The following is a 19,249-nucleotide window of genomic DNA, read 5'->3' as shown; positions in this document are numbered from 1 at the left end:
TGCCACCTGTCCCAGCTTTTTGGGAATGCATTGCAGCCTCAAAATTCAAAGTTAACGAATATTTGCGAAAAACAATAATTTATCATCTTGAACGTTAAACATATCTGTTGTGTGTTTAATTAAATATCGGTTGAACATTTGCAAATTATTGTATTCAGGTTTTATTTATGTTGAGCAGAACATCCCAACGTAGTCCAAACATCAGTGGGGAAAAACGTGCGTTGGTTTGGTGCGTACAGATATCCTAAACTATAAGTGGGTACAAAAAATCGACATCAAAAACATTTGCCATTTATAATCTGATGACTGCGAACAATGGCATCTCAACGTTTTCCATCCACTCTGAATGCCAACATTGCTCCAATCTTTAAACTGCGTGTGGCAATCATAAAAAAGATTTGGTGTACTTTGTTTTTACTTTGAAAACAAATGTGAAAAAGTTAAACGCCTCCTCTGAGATGATCTTTTGTTGATTTGACTATAATTCTGTCCCGAATGGAAATATAATTTGAATGACTGTCCAGTGATGTTTAAGCATTGCAGCGCTACCCTGTGAACGGAAGCTCAACTGCATCTAACTGATCTTCACAGGTTCTAAAGTAAAACTCTTCATTGATTTAATATTTAAAAAAAAAAAAACAACACTTTGAACACGTGCTTCTTTCTAACATCAACAATGACGGTTTTACATTAAGTTAAAACTAAAAAGCTACATAAAGAGCGGCGCGTGGTCAACATTCACAGACAAGCATGCTCAAACACCGTGTGTGTGTGTGTGTGTGCGCACGTGCGTGTGTGTGTGCGCGCGCGCGTGCGTGTGTCATGCACGCTCATCCAGACTTGAATGAGTCTTCCTCTTTTCTCTTCTTTTGCTCACTTGTGCTCTTGAATTCTCTTTTGAGATACAAATAAAAAATAAAACTTGTGAGATGCTCATGAAGTCAATATTGCAGTTTTGAGAGTGAGCAGCTCCCCCTAGTACGCCGACGTCTGCGTTGCAGTGGCCAAGCCCAGATACTCGTGGTTCTGGGCGGCGGGCAGGAACAGAGCATCGGGCGGCTCGGGCGCGGGCAGGAAGTCGGCCCGGTAGTCAGGGTTGTCCAAGCTGGCGGCACGGGGCAGCGAGTTTTGCGCCGTGTTCAAGTATTCGGGTCCCTCTTGGGCTCGAGGGCCCATCTTTCTGTACTCCTGCGGGTAGGGCGGTGAGGAGGAACCCCAAAATGGACTGGAGTCTTCATAGTTGGGATTGTGGAAGTCTGAACGGCCGCTGCTGCCGCCGGCCTCAGCCTGGTTCACGTACTCTGCGGCAAACATTTGTTCAAACGTTGGTCAAACCCAGAAGTCGGATGAGGTCACATACGCGCAAGTCATACAGGAGTCATACCATTAAATCCAAACCCTTCAAAAAGACTTAGGTGTGTGTGGGTTTTTTTTTAAATAAAGAAGATATCATTCTATAATATTTTACATCATGAAAACAGTCATAAAGTTAAAAATAAAGAATTAAACAGTTTGCTGGCTCAAGTAACGGGCTGTGATTGGTCGTTATCTGAGCCCCGAGCAACTGTGATGTCATCGTCAGTACACAACAAGTGACAATATGGCCACCCCTGGGATGGATCAAAACGGATGGATTGTGCTGCTTCATTCCTATTTCCACGTAGGCAATATTCATCCAAATACCGACGTTTGACTAATGCGGGCAGATAGAACAAAATACTTGAAAGCATCCCACATTGATATTGGCCAACCTGTCGATGGAGTTTTTAAGCAGACTTCTTGAAGCAAAGTGTTTCTTGTGAAGGCACAAGTTGGGATGGTCTTTTTTTTTCTGATTAGTTTTCCAGTAAACTTCAACTGGGAGTTCCAAAAAACAGCCCGGAAGCCTCTTTTTGAGTGATTTGTTCACTTTCTGCCAAATTGTTAGTTGTGGTCTTTACCGTGTCCAGGGAGGTGGTCTTTGTCGAACACGTTTCCAGTGGGGTCGCTGATGTAGCGCATGGCGAGACTGTTGGCTCGTGCGGGATGAGCCTGCACAAAAGGAGGTGTTACAGCCACATCACGGCGTCGTATGACTGCAACCCAAACGAAAGGTTCGTACCGCGGCACGGCAGGGATGGTCGCTGTGGTCACTGGAGCCTTTGTAGGGCAGTAGGTACTCCTCGGCGTCCACCACGTCGTCGGCTTCGTCCGAGCTGAGCAGGCGCGAGTAGAACCTGCTGTCGGACGGGCTGGGCGGCTCGCACTGGCACCCAAAACAAAAACAGTTGTTATGCCCGCGAGGGACAAAGCATTGCAGCTTCTTCGCGTGTCCACATTCACACAGTTGTTTACATTTTACAAGAAAAGAAAACAGGACAACTTGCAAATGATATGATTTCGTCGAAAGGAGGAAACGGCACCAATTTGCTTAATGTTTAGATGACGCTCGCGCTGCTAATCCACTCTGCCAATAGCAAGGGTTGAATGTGTCGAGGCTAACCTACCTGCAGGACCAGGTACCTGCTTGGGTCCCGCGCCATCTTGGAAAACTCTACGATGAGTTCTCGGAAGCTGGGCCGACTGGACGGGTCGATCATCCAACCTGAGAACACACAACAGGCACTTCTCGTGACATTCTTGCTTACCAGTGTTTACAAGTAATCAAGTGTAAATACATTGTTACTGGACTGGAGTTGGTTTTTCAGGTAGTTCGGGTTTTTCAGGTGGTCTATAAGTATGTCTTTTTATGACCACTTTTTACGATTCCTAACGACAACAGAAAGCAGATTTTTTTTGTACTTTCTGATGGGCTGGTTTCTTTTTTTCCCCACCATCGGCAGGTGAGAAAACATGTTGTTGGCACAACATGGAATCAGGAAGACGGTGGTTTGTAAAAACATTCGTTGAGCTAATGCCAAGTGGCGCTTGTTAGTATCAATACTTGTGCCCGAGTACTTTTGCCAGGTGTGCAGCTTACACTTGACCATAAGCATGTAGACGTCGATGGTGCAGACGGGCGGCTGGGGCAGGCGCTCGCCGCGCTCTAGAAGTGACGCCACCTCGCCGGCTGCGATGCCGTCGTACGGCTTGGACCCAAACGTCATCAGCTCCCACACCGTTACGCCTGTAGGGGGCGTCAGACTGATTTGATTGACACCTCAGGGCCGGTCACGCAGAGGCGCCGGACGGAAGGCAACTTTACCGTAACTCCAAACGTCGCTCTTGTGCGTGTACGTCCACTGGAGGATGGACTCCAAGGCCATCCACTTGATGGGAACCTGAAGAAAGAGGAAGTTCAATGCAAACGTGACATCATCAGTCGGCGGAAAATCGACGCTGCAGCCATCTGAAGTGGCATTTGGGGATCTGAAATGTTCTTCTTGACATGGCAAAAAACCAAACGCTCGAGTGTTAGCCTCGCATGACAAACCTTTCCTCCGTCCGAGTGATATTCTTTCTCGTCGGCCGTCAGGAGTTTGGCTAGTCCGAAGTCTGTGATCTTGACGTGATTGGGCGTTTTCACCAGCACGTTCCTGGCCGCCAGATCTCGATGCACCAGGTGGCGCTCCTCCAGGTAACACATTCCCTGACAAAAGAGTTTCTCTGTCACCCGAAGCGAGTGGAGGAAGATGGCGGCGTGGGATTGCACAATGCAGCGCTGCGACCGGTCTCGTCTACCTTGGCGATCTGGACGCACCAGTTGAGAAGCCACTGAGCGCCCACGTGTTCACGGTGCTGCCGCACGTAGTCCAGCAGGCAGCCGTACGCCATCAGCTGCGTCACCAGCTGCACCGACGAGGTCAGACAGATTCCCAGCAGGCGGCACACATGGGGGTGGTCCACGCTTGCCATCACGTACGCCTCCTGCCGGGGCGAAACCCGGACAAACGCACATGAACCACAAGATGGCGCCAAAAGAAAAATGTAAATATTCGACATGGCTTTGGCGCCAAAAAGGAAGAAGAGGAAAAAGAGGGGACTTACATCCAGGATTTCCTTGTTGGCTTTTGGTGATGTGGCCTCTCGGAGAACTTTAATGGCTACCGGGATCTTCACACCCTCTCCGTCAGGAATCCAAAGACCCTGACAGGCAACAGCGCTCGCTTACCCTCACTGCTAAAATGCCGACTGCTAACCTGTGAAGGTGCTCTGTCACTTTGAAGACTGTTCCGAAGGCTCCGGAGCCCAGAACCCGGATTTTCTTCAGCTCCGTCTCCTTCAGCATCCTCAGCAGAGCCTGGTTGGGGGCCTCGCCACTGGGGGTCAGCGGCTCCACCAGCTGCGTACATGCACACAAAACAGTTATTTTTCACGATTGTTTCTGTGCATAATGGAGCATCAAACTTGATGCTCTTTGTGTCAGTGTTCGGTTATTTATTAGTTAGACCATGTACACTGAAAAATCTCGGTTAAATTTTTTCCCAAAAAGAACAAAAAAACAAAAACGATTGTTTCTGTGCATAATGGAGCATCAAACTTGTTAAATTTTTTCCCAAAAAGAACAAAAAAACTAAATTTTTTTTTTTTTTTTTTTTAGTTTTAAAAATATTTTTTGTCGTTCTTCCCAAACCTAACAGGAGGGGTTCATCAAATCATCACTTTGGCGCCTACATGCGGCATCTTTATGTTAAAGTGAGTAGAGGAGTTTCATCGAGATAAAAGTAGCGCTCTGTCGCCATCTTGTGGCGTCTGCAGTTTTTTTTTCTTATTTTGCAAGAGCCGACCGGGCCAGTTGTGGGCCGTGGGCCATACTTTGCCCACCCCGCAAAAGTACCTCTCTCTCCTGCAGGAGGCGCCGCATGGTCCTCTTCCTCTTGATTTGGCGTCGCCGCAGCAAGACGAAGACGACTAGCGACAGGATGACGACGAGCAGGAGCCCGCTGACCACGCCCACCGCCAGCGTGGAGTGCCGGGCAGCGCTGAGGACACAAAACCAAAAAACACCTTGAAACTTTTCTTTCCGGCAGACTGCACGCTGCGGGCGTGTCGGACATCGTGTCGTCATCACGCTACCCGGAACATCCCGACATTCCCGGTCCCGTGCACCTGCACACACACAGACACACGCACATATCCAAACGTCACATCCCAAGTAAATTTTGATTGTGTTTAGCACTTTGTTAGCGTGCTTTGAAAAGTGCATCATTATTAGTATTTCATGATCTGGTTACCCCTCAGTGCAGTTTCGATGGCACGATTGACAATGGCCTTGGCCGTCGGCGTATTTCCAGACGGTCATGTCGTCGTCTCCCATCACGCCGTGAGGGCAGCGTGGGACGCAGTGGGGGCCATCTTGGACGTGGGCGCATTGAGAACATTGGTCGGGACCCTGCGCGACAAGCCACACCCAGTTCGACAAATGACTGACACAAGTGAATCTAGTTTGAGTTCCTGAAAATATTGCACTTTTTTCCTCAAAGTATAAAACATTTCCTTGCTAATCTATTCTGATATGACACATTTTTCTCAAAAATATCCATTTCTCCCCCCAAATATGTTCGCGCCTGTTTTTTCCGTGCACTTGCAGTTGAAATCGAAAGCAAATCAGAGCAGTGGTTAAGAATATCAACGTGAAGGGTGTGTGACCTGTCCGTGGCAGGTGGGCGCCCCATCCGTAGCGCGACACTCGGGGTGACATTCCACACAGCTGCCGTTCACCGCCAACTCCCTGGGCTCCCTGTGCACACGCGGATGGCACGGTAAGCCTCTGCTTGGTCGAAGGCGCTGGCGGGGTCTAGGGTCTGTGTGTGTGTGTGTGTGTGTGTGTGTGTGTGTGTGTGTCGGGAAAAGGGGTTGATTGGTCCTACCCATGCAGCAGGTTGCATGAGGCCACACAGTGCCCACTGCGGTCAAAGTGTTGGCAGGAGACGCACATGGCGGGCCCGGGCCCCCAGCAGCCGTCTTGAGAGCATTCAGGGTGGCACGTACGATTCTGCTCTTCTGCATGACAACGCATCATCATTTGCTCACAATCGTTGCGTCAGTTGTGGCCGTGCAGCCGGTGGATGAACGTTCGCTCTTTTTTTTTTGTGTTCCCGTTTGCTCGATAAAGTGTTTGGCCGGGCATCGGTGTCTCGACCACCTTCCATCATCAGTCAAACGACAAAGACGATGTGAACCCACGGCAGAGTTGCGGCGACGCCACGTTCCTCAGCGTGACGGTTTGGTCGGTGGATCGGAAGAGGCGAGTCCACTGGTCGCTGCGCGTGTAGCAGAGCTGAGGGTTGTCCTTGAGCGTAACCCATCCGGCGCTGACCTCCTTCAGCGAGCGCAGACCCAGCCAGCGGAGGTTGTGCGCCCTCACCACGGCCAGGCTGTGCTGCCTGACCACATGGGACGACAGAGAAGTCGGACGCGCCTCCTCGGGCTTGTCGACTTGCTGAGCGGTTACTCACGCTCGCGTGGTTCTCCCGCGGATGATTTCCAGGTTCTCAAACACGGAGAGAGACGTCAGGTTCTCAGGCCACTTCTGGATCACCAAAAAGCCTGCAAAGGTCAAACGGATATCGTGAAATATTTCCATGGTTATGGTCACATACTCGGGCTAATATGCTACGCTAACCCCACGCGGTCTGGCCGGAGTGTTAGGCGGACGCGCTAAGCGGTCGCTGGCTGGTCTGCCCCCAAAGAAACTGGCCCAATCGGGCTTTTTCAGCTACCTGTGATTTCCTTGACAGTTCGGAAGTATTCCAGCTTGGCCGGGTCCATGGGCGGGATCTTGTAGTGTGCGTCTCTGCGGGGACGAATCAGAAAGCGTGATGTGAAACTCCCTGGTGCTCCTGTAGGCCACAAGCTGGGCACGTGTGTGTCGACTGTCAGCCATTCAAGTTGAGCGGAGGCAATTGCTTGTTGTTGTTGGTGTCAGGTTTGTCTCATGAATGAGCGTATTGAATGGGAATGATACTCGCTGACTCAGCACCGCCTGAGTGGCTACGTTCCCTTTTTGGGGAGGTGGAGATGTCAGCACATTGTTGCACTCAGCCCACGCACTGTCTGTCTCGAAAACGCCTTTCGTGTTTATGAGAAACTACCGGCAAGAAGTCTCTGCCTCCGTTCAACTTCTTCCGAAGCTAGCAAACGCTAACAGCGATGGCTAACGGCTGCGCCTGTTGGTTGTTGTCGTTGCGGACGGACCCGGTGAAGGAGGTCTCGATGAGGAAGATGTCGCCGTTGATCTTGGTGCAGTTCTGGAAGGACTCGATGTTGGAGGCGTTGACGGCGAGGGTGTTGACGAGGGCGCCCACGCCCACACCGTCGCAAGCTGGAAGGGAGCAGAGCACGAACACAACGCCATCTTGGATGTGGAATGTTTTAACGCCTTTGCTTGAGTCAAGGCTTGAAAAAAGTGCACACACTTAAAACATTTGGAACTTTTATGAACTTGAATTGAATTGTCATGTACTCTGGGCATATCAGGAGTAAAACGTATCGATGTTTGTTTTCAAATATAGTCAAAGAAAAAGTGTGGTGGGAAAAATACATACTCAGTAAAGTACAGATTCTTGCAAAATTGACTTTGCCGTGTCTGCGTGCCTTCTTTTTTTTTTTTCCTCTTTACCTTTGGGACAAGCTCCCTCGCAGGTGCGACATCGCTGGACGCCATTGTCGTCCACCTCAAACATGCCGGCGTTGCACGTGCGCACGCACGAGCCTCCCGTCACCACGTAGTTGCCTGCGCACGCACACACGCACACACGTGTACATACCGTATGTTTCCGGAAGTGTGCGCATGCGGGACAGCGCGTCTTACGGGGACAGGCCTTGACGCATGTGGCGCCGTAGGTGAACTTGGCGTTGGGGTTGTGGACCACTTGATGCGTCTTGAGGTCGTAGAGCTTCTCGGGAGGGCACGCGTCTTTGCAGGTGCCGTCGTCGTTAAACAGCCGGCAGGCCTGAAAGAGAAAACGCGGAAGCGCCGTCAGCCAGCTTCCGAGCCCGGCCGAGGAAGCGGCGGCGCCGGCGCCCCGCGTGGACACTGACCAGGCAGTCGGTGGCCCGTGGGCCGTTGCAGCCTGCAGCGCAGTGCTCGTTGCAGCAGTCGCTGGGTTTGGGACCGCGGCACCTTCGGCTGCATTGCTCGGCGCACGACAACTTGGTGACTGCACCGAGACCATATGAGTAGATACAACATGACAACTTTTTTGCTCTTCAAAATAGGGCTGCACAATGTTGGAAAAACATGCGATCTGGGTTTTGGTGATCTCGATATTATTGCGATATTGAACGAAACGAAACGTTTGAGAACTCCTGCTGCGCACATAAGGGTACGTACATGCACGATGAGCATCTATATCATCATGTCATCGGTGAGTCATATGAAAAGCGGACGGAAAGAGGACAATGAACAAATATGTTTACATTTCTGGCAGTGTTCCGCTCCAGCCGCCCAGCAGGAGCCGTTGACACACGAGGGATGGCAGGGCTCGCCTGCACAAAAGACCAACAATCACACGACGAGACCAAGACCACAACGCTTCGCGGGAACACGACGACGACAAGAAGAAGACGTACATTGGTGCGCAAAGTCGTCCTGCTTGAAAAGCATGCTGGGATTGCTGCTTTGGTCCACGATGTCCGCCCACTGGATGGAGTCCACGTTACACAGCAAAGGGTTGTGGCTCATCTTTACTCCTCCTCGAAGGATCTCTGAACGACGACATCCACACAGAAGGAGCATTCACAATCACCCAAAGCAACCCCAAATCACCCAGAACCATCCCAAACCATCTCACAATTGCCCCAAGAACATACAGAACATGTCACAACCGTCCCACAATCACGCAGGACCAATCAGAACCACGCCAGAATCTTTCCGACCATTTCCAGCGACCAGGAAGCACCCACAGCTATGCCAGAACCATTCAGAACCGGGGCCTCACCGGTCAAATTGCTGAGCTGCAGCTGTGCGAGGCCGCCCGTGAAGTTGATCGCGGCGGCCGAGTGGTTGCGGTTGTAGTTGGACATGACCAGCAGGGCATACTTGCCCTCGTAGAGGGTCTGGCCTCGGATCAGCTTCAGGTTGCGCAGCGGGACGGTGCGGGCCTCATTCATGGCCACCAGCACGTAGCCGCCCACTTCCTGGATGGACTGAAGACAAGCGGTATGGAGGAGACGTCCCGGTGTCGGTCGGCTCCGACGGCGCCACCTACCTGCAGGAAGGAGAGGTTCTGGTGGTTCAGGGTGTATGTCACCTCCAGGTTGTCCAGGACCACCGCGCAGTTGCTGTACATGCGCACCATGTTGTCGTAGTGGTTCTCACGCGTGCCCAGCAGGGTCAGCTGGTTGCTCATCCCCTGACACACTGGCACACAACACACACGCATAAATGCACTCGTTCACAACCTGCTTCACAATGTTCAAATGAAAGCAAGAAAATTCCCCGTATGCTACACAATGTTGCCTTAAGAGACGAGTTTCACTTGTTGGGCGAGCACGCTCGTAACTTGAAACACATCTCCAAGCCTCTTTCAGAAATATGGCACTTCCTCTTGTGGCCACAAGGGGCGCTCAAGTGCTAATAAAACTTTCATTTGTGCTGTGTAGTGCGGTGTATATGTTCGTTACTGTCGTGTAGGCGAGTTGAATGTCACCGGAGTTCGTTGTGGTGAGCGTCATAGGTTATTGTCGGGCATGCGGGTACACGAGGAGAAAAAAAGGTTTGGAAATGACAACCACTGGATTCCGGCAGCAATTCCCAGCCTGGGTGCCGTGACACATTACTTTTCTGTATTCCATGTGAAAGTGTCTCAAGTGTGCCGCAAAATCTTTGATTCACCAAAAATACGAATTTGAACATTGGAGATGTTAAATGGCAAGGAGAAGAATGAAAAGCTCTTCCATGGGATGCAATTGTTGGTGTAATGGAATGGAGTGGTGAACAGAGGATTGTTGTGCAGTGAGAAGAGGAGGAAGCAGTTTGGTTGCTGCGTGGCAGGTTAAGCGTGAGGAATGAAATCTTTCTGGATCCCATCCTCATCGAAGACACGCCTCTCGGGCAAGAAGACACGCCCCTCACGGGGGAGAAGACACGCCTCAAATGTTTGCCGAGAAGAGGCGCGCAAAATACACAACGTGCTTCCGTAGAATTGATCGGCTGAACTTCGGTCGAGGTCTGACAAACAAAAAATATGGACACACACGCACACACACGCAAAAGCATAAACAGAGCCATGCGCACACAGACAAAAACACACTAATGTACACACGCATGCAATCACATCCATCCACCCATGTCCACAAACAGACACACACAAACGTGTGCAGATGAAGCGAAGAATGCCCTTCACTCTTCTGTTTGCTGTCCAGCTCAATGCTAATGCTAAATGCTAATCCTTTCACAGAGCGGACAATGCACGCACGCACTTGCTCAAATTCAGCATGAATGCCGCAGTCATGACAACAAGTGCTTCATCAATGCATGTGTGTGCGCGCGTGTTCAATTAGCTGTAACGAGCTCGCCGTTGCAGTCAACAGCCTGTCAGTGTCCACCCATGACTGACAATCATGCCACCTGATAACATCATCAAATCCAATTGTGTCAGTGTGCGGGTGAGCGTGTTTCGTGTGTTAACAAGAACCTGCTCATGCTCCTCCACACAAACACGAGGCAAACTTCATCACACATTCATCCGTCCATCATCCATTCATGTCAAGCTGGACTGGTCGCCTGTCAATTGAGTGACAAAAACAAAGCCGTTTTGCACTTTATAAAAAAACTTAGAAGCACAACATATAATTCACTATCATGATTTCATGCTGCAATCCAGTTAATTGTGCTGCTCGGTCCGATGTGGCTGCTTGCCTTGGCCACAGGGAGGCACTATAATGCAGTCATGCAGACACAAATGAAGAAGAACAGACACTTGATGTCAGATCAATATACACTTGAGTTTAGTTCCATTTTGTGTCAATGTGTGCCGACACTATTTGCGTTCAATTATCCGTTGTTTCTAAAGCCACAACTATCGATGTGAACCATTAGCAAAGGGTCACTTGAAGCTCAAGGGGCTTCCGCATACCGAATGAAATGAGAAGCTCGACGAATCAACCTCCTGGTGGATGTTTAAGAGTCCAGTTTTGGGATACGCTGTTGAGAAAACTTAATGACCAGATTCCGACCCAGGACCCCAGACTATGGGGTAAATGTGGCAACCACGTGAGTCACCGCTAATGCAGCCACTTTGACCTTGCCAGCAGCCAAAACATTTAAAGGTGACCCAATCAAATTCTAATTCATCGATTGGCACCATTTGACTAAAAGTGCTTTCATTGATTTATCGAATGCACTTAAAGCGGCTCAGAGGTCACATGCGTACTTCATGTCACAAAAACAACAACACAATGGCCTTGTGTGCTAATCTGTCTCTCGCTCTCTCACACGCACACACACACACACACACACACACACACACACACACACACACACACACACACACACACACACACACACGTGCAAGGAATGTGTCAGCCAGCTGAAAACATTCACCGAGTAGATTCCCACCCAAAACACACACACGTTCCTGTGCACGAGTCAACGACATATAGCATTAGCATTGATGGTAACACAATGTCAGCTAATCAATAAAACGCACATTAAGCATGCTAGCACGGCAGCTAACATTTCACACGCAGGTATGAGAAACTCTGATTAGCCACACACTTTGTTAACTTTCGCAACGTCGCACTAGTTCCAACACGTTCCACAATACACACACACACACACACACACACACACACACACACACACACACACACACACGAACACGAGCACACAGAAAGTGTCAGCACATGTCAGTGAGAGTCGTCTCTCAAGCTACCTGTCTGTGCTGCGACGTAAGGCTTTTACGTACACATGCACACATCCAGACAGAAAAAAAACACACACGCACACACACACACACACACCTTCTCTTTAAGCCTTGACATTGTGACCTTCGACCTATGCACCAGCACGGTGAACATGTTTAATCCCAGCGACGCGCACTGACCTCCACATTCTCAGAATTCCAAAGTCAACAGTCCCGTAGGCTGCAAGCTCACCTGCCAGAACGCGGGCGCAGCCTCTCACACACTCTCAGACACACACACACACACACACACACACACACCCACACACACACACACACACACACACACACACACACACACACACACACACACGCACGCACACGTATCTCAGCCACACTTCTGAACATGTCACCATGGGTACCATGTGACTTGGACCATGTCTTTTCATTCTCTCACACACACACACACACACACACATACACACACACACACACACACACACACACACACACACACGCCAACCCAGACAAACATGCACATACATGGTACATACACGGACCAAAACAAATATGTACACACAGGTACATACACAGACCAAAACAAATAAGTACACACACCTACACAGACCCCCCCCACACACACGCACTATATGGATTTGTTTATACACACGTAGGCAGACACACACACGCACACATGAATCTCAAGGCCCTTCCCAGCCGGTGGAAGCTTTTCAAGGCTTCTGAGAAGCCCTCGCGATTTGCAAAAGTGCTTGGAGAAGGTGCTGGCCGCTCCATCATGTCAGCTTTCAGCTGTTTGCTGCACTCAAATGAAGAAGAACAGTGATCCAATCAGAGCAAAGTCTTTTTTTTTTTTTTTTAACAAATGGCATCTAAATGAGAAATACGCCCCTTCAAGATGGCAAATGGAAGAGATTGGAAGAGACCGTCTGGGTCTTTCTGAACCCAAAATGATCTCTTAACCCCCTAAAAGAACACCAAAGGTTATTTTTCACAAGTTGTAAATTAATTTGGGGAGTTTGGGAGCTGTGATGCAATTGATGGCTTTCCCTTCAATTCGACAGAAAAGATGATTTGACATACAGTACGAGTATCAAATTCCACTTGCATGTCAAGGCACAGAAAACCATCCAATGCTTTGTGTTTTGGGTACTGTTGAGCTCACGCTCACTTAATGACAAATATTTTCTGATGAATGGCAGCGGTTCCTAATATTTTGGTCAGCTGAGTTACGCGCCAAGCACGCACGCAAACACACACACGCAAACACACACACACACACACACACGTCATGTTATTGCAGTTTTGGCAAAAATCCGAAGAACTCATCATCATGGGCAAGAGATGTTTGCCTTTTTGGAATTGTTCACGTCCGTCAAGGTACTCGATGATGACGCCAATGATTTGGAGACAGTTGTTGAACTTGTCAAACCCGTGTGTGCATGTTCAACTTCGAAAGTAACGTGAAGTAACGTAAGGTGACGTGAGCGGCTGCTCGTCGTTACCTTTCCTGTCGGTTGGCGTGCAGCGGGCGTCCGGCAGCAAAACCACAATAAGAAGCAAAAGGGAAAAAGGACGAACGCCAGCAAGTAGCAAAAAGTCCGCCGCGCCTCCGCACATCTTCACGTGCAAGCGCGCGCCTTCGCTTCCGCTAAAAGCCTTCCCTGGACCCGCACTTCCACCAACGTGGACCCGCGCAACCCAACGACGACGGACGCGGACCAGCCAGGAACTTCTTCTTGTCCGACAACCACTGTGTGAAAACCTGCACGCGCGCACTCACCTACGTGCGCGCACCCCCCCCCCCCCCCGCCCTCTCTCGCTCATTTTCTCACAGTGGGTGTGTGTGAATGTGTGTGTGTTTTGATTGACACCTGGCTTCCTTTCATAAGTGGAATGTCATGCAAGACACGTATTAGAAAAACACTTCTAGCTGTCACTGCTTGGATGCTAAATGCTAACGGCATCACCATGCTATTCCATGCTATATGTCATTTTTAACGACGGGCCAGTTTTTTTTTCTTGAAACATTTTTTTCCCTTGTGTGTGCGTGATCGGGGCGAGAGTCGATGAATATTGTTTGGACAAAAATATTGGACTCATCCTGTGACTTACTGACTAGCCCATTCTTTCTTATGTAAACCCTGAGATTGACTGGCGACCAATCCATCAAATGTCGATCCCCGGGTAATTTCTTGGCCTTGGTAAATCGTTTTGAGTGGAAACAAAGGGCCAATTCAATTTACCACGGCAAATTGAAAAAAAAAAAGTTCTTCAAAGGGTTTCTGCAGTGGAGAGGGGGCTAGTGTGTCCTGCAATTGCCTGGCGGCCAGTCAACTGTTTGTCTTTCCATGCCTTTGCAATGGCTGGCGACCAGTCCGGTTCACTTGTCTCTAGCTCAAGCCAATGAAGCTGAGCGTGATGAAAATGGGTTCAAAAACAATCATGAAAAAGAAGAAAATTCCTTCTTGGTTTGTGAGGAAGATGAGAAGGCGAGGTGATGAAGATGACGAAGATGAGGGAGTTGTCTAATGAGCCCAGCCGGCTTGATGCAAAAGACGCTTCGAGCTTGCAATCTCCAAGCAAATCTTGATAATCTTCATCGGGAGCGACTATGCGTGCGGATCAATATTGCCAATGGTGGGAATGCTGAACGTCCTGAGGCGTCTTTGACTGACTGTTGTGTGAAAATTGCTCATTTTAATGCCGGCGTTCGTGTTCGGTCAAGTTTGCACAACACATCTGGAAACTTTTTCCCAGCACTTTGAGAGAATTGATGAAGATGAGGATGATGATTACTAAACTTGCTCCTTTTTTCCATCCATCACGACTGCAGCAGTCAAATGTGAATAACAGTGCTCTAAATGATGTTCAACATGAGTCGACGACGGTTAGAGTACTTTCCTTTTGACAATGGATTGGAGTCAAGTTGAATGCGGTGAGCGAGCGCCCTCTGCCGGATAACTGAACAATAACACGCTTCGACAGCATCAGGGAGTTTTTTTTTTTTTTTTTTTTTGCCACATTTTTCAAAAAGTCCCTGTCAGCATGAAACATTTTTGATGATTTCTTGCTTTATTAGATAATGTTTTGTTCGGGAAATTCTGCATAAGTAAAAATATCTTGGATTTCAAAGCAACCTTTAACCTCTTCTTAAATGCCCCCTTTCTATGAAAGACGTAAAGTATATCAATTGTAGCGATACTTTTGTATTGCTATCGATCTAAAGTATCGCGCGTAGTAAAATGTGAGCCGTGACGTATGCACGGGACACCCGGAGCGCAGCAACGCAGTGACGTCACCACGCGGTTTGTTTCTCCGGGAACAATGGGCGGGGTCTTGGGCTGGTCACGTGAGCCAGTCGGCCCTTTGTTGATGAGCCCCGTCCGGCGAAGAAAGACGACCACGATAAGACGCAAAAAAAAAAAAAAGAAAGAAAAAAATAGAAAAAAAGAAAGCTTGCAATTGAGTGTCAGAGCCAGACGAACCAGACGAAGAGGACGTGGAAGCCCAAGTTCGTTTGGATGTTTGGCCTTGTGGGGGATGGAGGCTCAGTCCGGGTTGTGAGGGGGTCGCCGCAATCCGCCGTCGGCTCTGCTTTGTGCTCGCGTTCCTCCTCCTCTTCGTCGGCGGCGACATGAGGCGTTGAAGGCCATCTTTGCTCTCCTGCTGGCGCTCTGGCAACAAAAGCGCGTGATTTTCCTGCTCTTCTCTTCTGACGTCATCTCGTGCTCGTCCATCATGCCCTCCCCAGCTTCGTCTTCATCTTCGTCGTCCGTCCTGTTTCTCGTCCTCCTGCTGCTGCTCCTTCCCTCCGCCACGAGCGCGACTCCTCGAGGAGGAGGAGCCGCGCTCGAATGTGGACCGGGAAAAAACGCCGAGTGTCCAGGTGACGCGCGCACACGCATCTATAAATGCCGACCCGCGCACATATTAAATCTGAGACGCAAACTCGGTCACGTACGAAGACGTTCAGGTGACCAGGGGTCACCTGGGTTTGGGTCGTCATGACGACCATGAATTTTGAAGGTCAGCCATGTTGTTTTGCCGCTTGCTATTTTCAAGATAATTACAAGCTCCACATGCAGGGCGAGGCTATGTGTGTGTGTGTGTGTGTGAGAGAGTGTGTGTGTGAAGCGAGAGGATTTCTGTGAGTGTTTGTGTAAAAGACGCATTACTCACGTGACAAGGCGCAGCCTCATGCAGATGTTGTGAGGAGACAACACCCATCATGGTGGTGGTTGAAGAACTTTGGTGGCAGCCACCTGACATCTGAACAACAACAAAAAACTTTTTTAACTTATTGACTACAAGAAAACAGAAAAAAATATATCTAATGACTTTCACTCACTTCCTGTAGTCTTTGCTCACTTCCGGTGCACATCGGGTCATCACAAGGCTATTGAGGTCACAAGCCAATCATATCCACACACACACACATCTGTGGCCGGAGCGACTGTTTGACGACTTGTTCGTGTATTCTTTTTGACAGATGCGTCGTTGAAGAAGAGCGACCTGCGGGTGTGCGACGCAGGCACGTGTCGTTTTGGTGGGACGTGCCGCGAAAACGGCGCCGACATCAAGTGTGTGTGTCACTTCCAGGTTAGTGCGCTTGCCCGAAACCTTTGGGTTGTTTGGCTGTGCGGGCAACCGAGCGTGCGCGTGCCGTCTTTCAGTGCCACAAGAAGTTCCTCCCTGTGTGCGCCTCGAATGGAGACACCTACCAGAACGAGTGCTTCCTGCGGCGGGCCGCCTGCAAGAAGCAGCGAGCCATCAGCATCGTGGCCGAGGGAGCCTGTGACCATGGTAACACGCACACACGCATGTCCACGCATGTGAGTAAGCCTGTCTCCGGCTCATTGGTTGCCTCTGTCCGACTAGCAGATGGAGCTTCGGGATCTGGAAATGGAGGTACATGAGCACTCAATTATCCTAACATCACACACTTGTCTCCACGCACACACACGGCGACACACCGTGTGTGCATGTATCTCTCTCTCACATATACACAATATACAAGAAGATGACAACTCGCGTGTGTGTGTGCACGTGCAGATGATAATGGTTCTGGCAGCAGCCACGGCAAAAAGACGTCCAAATGTGAAAACTGCAAGTTTGGTGCCGAGTGTGATGAAGACTCCGAGGACATGCTGTTAGTGCGCACGCACGCACACACACACACACACACTCTCACTCGCGTTTGACTCGTTGATCGACTCGTGCGTGTGTGTGTGCACAGCTGCATGTGTAACATTGTGTGCAATGGCCACAATGACAACCCGGTGTGCGGCAGCGACAGTGTGACGTACGAGACGCCATGTCACGTCCGCGAGGCGTCCTGCCTCAAACAGATGAAGATCGACATCCGGCACGTGGGACGTTGCCAAGGTAACGTCGCACCCGACACACGTTCGGTGTGTGCCATGATCATTGTGTGTGTGTGTGTGTGTGTTTGTGAGTGTGTATGCAGTGAAAGAAGAAAATACCGACGTCAACCTCAGCCTCTCTCCACATTGTTGGGCGGCTTGCTTTGGCTCTCTGCAGATTCTCGTAAGCGCTATCGTCTTCCTCTTCTTCTTGTGCCTTTCAGACAGAAGCAGGAAGGATGACAGCGTCAAGACGAAAACAGACATCTTTGGTACGTCTTCCTGCTTTTTGTTTTCCATCATCATCATCACCATCGCCATCGGCATCATCAAGTTGCTCTAATTCTTGCCACAGGCAAGTCAGGTGAGGGGGAAGGTTTGGCAGAAGGCTCCGGCGCCTGCCCCCCGGACCACGCCCTCATTTGCGTCCACGGCCAATGTGAGATGAGGAGCAACCAGGCAATGTGCAGGTAAGATGCATCATCGCATCCCAACATACAATTCCTTTTTTGAACATGTCACGCACAGGTAATTATGTCGCGTGACCCCAATGTTAACGCATCTAACGTGTCCCGCGTGAAATCGTGTCACGTGACATCCATTTAAATGTATGCCGCATGTACTGTAATTGTGTCACACGATCCACTTCCGAACAAATGACATTACGCCCACGTTGCGTTACATATTCCAGGTGCTCGGCGTCCTATGGCGGTCCTCGCTGTGACCAGCTGATGGATTTCAACATCCTCTACGTGGTCCCTAGTGGCCAGAAGCTGCATTACGTCCTGATTGCTGGCATCATCGGCGCCGTCCAGATCGCCATCATCGTGGCCCTCGTCATGTGCTTCACCAGGCACGTGCACGCACACGCCTCAACTTCACCGTGCTTAACTAACTTGTAAAACCAGTGGTAGCCATGCGTGCAAATGTCCAGAAATGAAAAACATCAAGTGGGTTTAACATGCACTTTGCATGTGTGTCCTGCAGGAGGTGCAACAAGGCCAAGCGAGGGAGGCGGCAGAAACAACATCTGGGTCACTTCCCGTCTGGAACGTCGTCCAGGATGATGTAGCATCGCATAGCCTAGCGATCAGTTCTCGCTCGCTCCTTTTTTCCACTTGATCCACTTTTTCCACGGACACTTTTGATAACTCCACTTGTGGTGCCTCTTTTTTTTCCTCGTCCGATACTTTAAATTCCTAAGGGGCCTTAGTTTTTTGGGTTTGCTTTTTTTAATTTATAGTATCTTTTTTTTTTCTATTTAAAAAAAAAGATTCTTTGATTTTCCTTCTGGAAACTTTTGTTTCCTGTTGCTGAATTTTTTTTTTCAAAGAGGCAAGCGCAGACGAGCTCAGACACTGGAATGAGCCGATGAACTTTTCGTTTTCTGGTTAGCTCGTGAGCTCAAGCCTCTTAGCTTTTGTTTACATTTTGAAAGAAGTGGCGCATTTTTGGGAGTCTCATTTAGAATGTTTGTAGCTCACAATGTGGACATTTTTCAAACTTTGTAAGGCTTCCCCCCCACGCTTTCGGAATTCACGAGTGCCAGCGGCTGCTAGAAGGCACCGTGATTCGTTGGGGGACACGAGTGATGCAGCTGACGTGCTCCAGGGGGTGCTCTCATCAACTTTCTTGTCATGCCACATGAACACACGCCGCTTTGGTTTTTCTACATTTTCCGGTCTTCAGGTCCAAACTGCAACAGGTTTCCGGAAAATTTGTTTTTCCATGTTTTGTCAAGGTGATAATTTAAAGATTTTTCATCCACTTTTTTTGTTGTTGTTCTTTTGGAAATTTTCGATGTCGGTACCAAGTGTCCTTGTTGCTTGTTTTCATGTGTTAGATGAAGCGGCCACGAGTGGTTCCGGTCCTGGTCCCGGTTGTGGTTGCACTGTAGTTGTTGCATGCTGCCGTCGAGTGTCGCTGTGGTTAGAATGTTGTTGAATTAAATCACCGTGGTAACTCATCAACATGTGCTTTGATTGGTCGCTGAAATGAGTGCCCACCTCTCTGGCCCACAGAAGAGGATGACGCAAGCGCTCCTCCCAGGTCAAAGATGAGTGCGTGTGTATGTGTGTGGTGGTGGTTGGGGAGGGG

At 49.5% G+C, this 19,249-nt stretch overlaps 2 protein-coding genes across 4 annotated transcripts; one reads left to right on the top strand and one right to left on the bottom strand.

The window, feature by feature from the left end:
- Positions 1–145: 145 nt before the first annotated feature.
- On the bottom strand, positions 146–13,580 carry LOC109530291 (melanoma receptor tyrosine-protein kinase-like). 2 transcript variants are annotated; one of them, XM_019893893.1, is made up of 27 exons: positions 13,292–13,580; positions 9,132–9,283; positions 8,862–9,069; positions 8,494–8,628; positions 8,341–8,409; positions 7,963–8,081; positions 7,733–7,874; positions 7,541–7,654; positions 7,117–7,243; positions 6,642–6,715; positions 6,378–6,468; positions 6,106–6,305; positions 5,790–5,922; positions 5,569–5,659; positions 5,154–5,311; positions 4,996–5,028; positions 4,757–4,901; positions 4,139–4,261; positions 3,967–4,065; positions 3,661–3,846; positions 3,413–3,568; positions 3,185–3,260; positions 2,960–3,106; positions 2,487–2,584; positions 2,102–2,245; positions 1,941–2,031; positions 146–1,301 (listed from the first exon to the last, which is right to left on the bottom strand). In XM_019893893.1, the coding sequence occupies exons 1-27, from the start codon at positions 13,404–13,406 to the stop codon at positions 976–978; spliced, it is 3,552 nt and encodes a 1,183-aa protein (XP_019749452.1). In that variant the 5' UTR covers positions 13,407–13,580; the 3' UTR covers positions 146–975. The 2 variants fall into 2 exon arrangements, with proteins under 2 accessions (XP_019749452.1, XP_019749453.1); XM_019893894.1 differs by lacking the exon at positions 13,292–13,580 and having other exon boundaries at positions 8,862–9,131; positions 9,219–9,262.
- Positions 13,581–14,810: 1,230 nt separating this feature from the next.
- Positions 14,811–19,122, top strand: LOC109530292 (tomoregulin-1-like). 2 transcript variants are annotated; one of them, XM_019893896.1, is made up of 10 exons: positions 14,811–15,675; positions 16,279–16,388; positions 16,463–16,592; positions 16,671–16,697; positions 16,842–16,938; positions 17,026–17,174; positions 17,377–17,424; positions 17,508–17,622; positions 17,844–18,005; positions 18,140–19,122. In XM_019893896.1, the coding sequence occupies exons 1-10, from the start codon at positions 15,528–15,530 to the stop codon at positions 18,222–18,224; spliced, it is 1,071 nt and encodes a 356-aa protein (XP_019749455.1). In that variant the 5' UTR covers positions 14,811–15,527; the 3' UTR covers positions 18,225–19,122. The 2 variants fall into 2 exon arrangements, with proteins under 2 accessions (XP_019749455.1, XP_019749454.1); XM_019893895.1 differs by having other exon boundaries at positions 14,812–15,675; positions 16,668–16,697.
- The last annotated feature ends 127 nt before the right edge of the window (positions 19,123–19,249 follow it).

The sequence above is a fragment of the Hippocampus comes genome, unplaced genomic scaffold, assembly GCF_001891065.2.
Source record: "Hippocampus comes isolate QL1 unplaced genomic scaffold, H_comes_QL1_v1.1 scaffold348, whole genome shotgun sequence".
Lineage (NCBI taxonomy): Eukaryota > Metazoa > Chordata > Actinopteri > Syngnathiformes > Syngnathidae > Hippocampus > Hippocampus comes.
Note: the sequence above shows the minus strand (reverse complement) of the source record. Positions and strands in the feature narration are given on the sequence as shown.

Coding starts and splice junctions, on each gene's coding strand:
- LOC109530291 (XM_019893893.1), bottom strand. CDS start 13,406: ATGTGCGGAGGCGCGGCGGACTTTTTGCTACTTGCTGGCGTTCGTCCT. Junction 6,469..6,641: donor AACTGTCAAGGAAATCACAG/GTAGCTGAAAAA, acceptor TGACCTTTGCAG/GCTTTTTGGTGATCCAGAAG. Junction 5,312..5,568: donor CGCCCACCTGCCACGGACAG/GTCACACACCCT, acceptor CTTGTCGCGCAG/GGTCCCGACCAATGTTCTCA.
- LOC109530292 (XM_019893895.1), top strand. CDS start 15,528: ATGCCCTCCCCAGCTTCGTCTTCATCTTCGTCGTCCGTCCTGTTTCTC. Junction 17,175..17,376: donor GCACGTGGGACGTTGCCAAG/GTAACGTCGCAC, acceptor TGTGCCTTTCAG/ACAGAAGCAGGAAGGATGAC. Junction 17,623..17,843: donor AGCAACCAGGCAATGTGCAG/GTAAGATGCATC, acceptor TACATATTCCAG/GTGCTCGGCGTCCTATGGCG.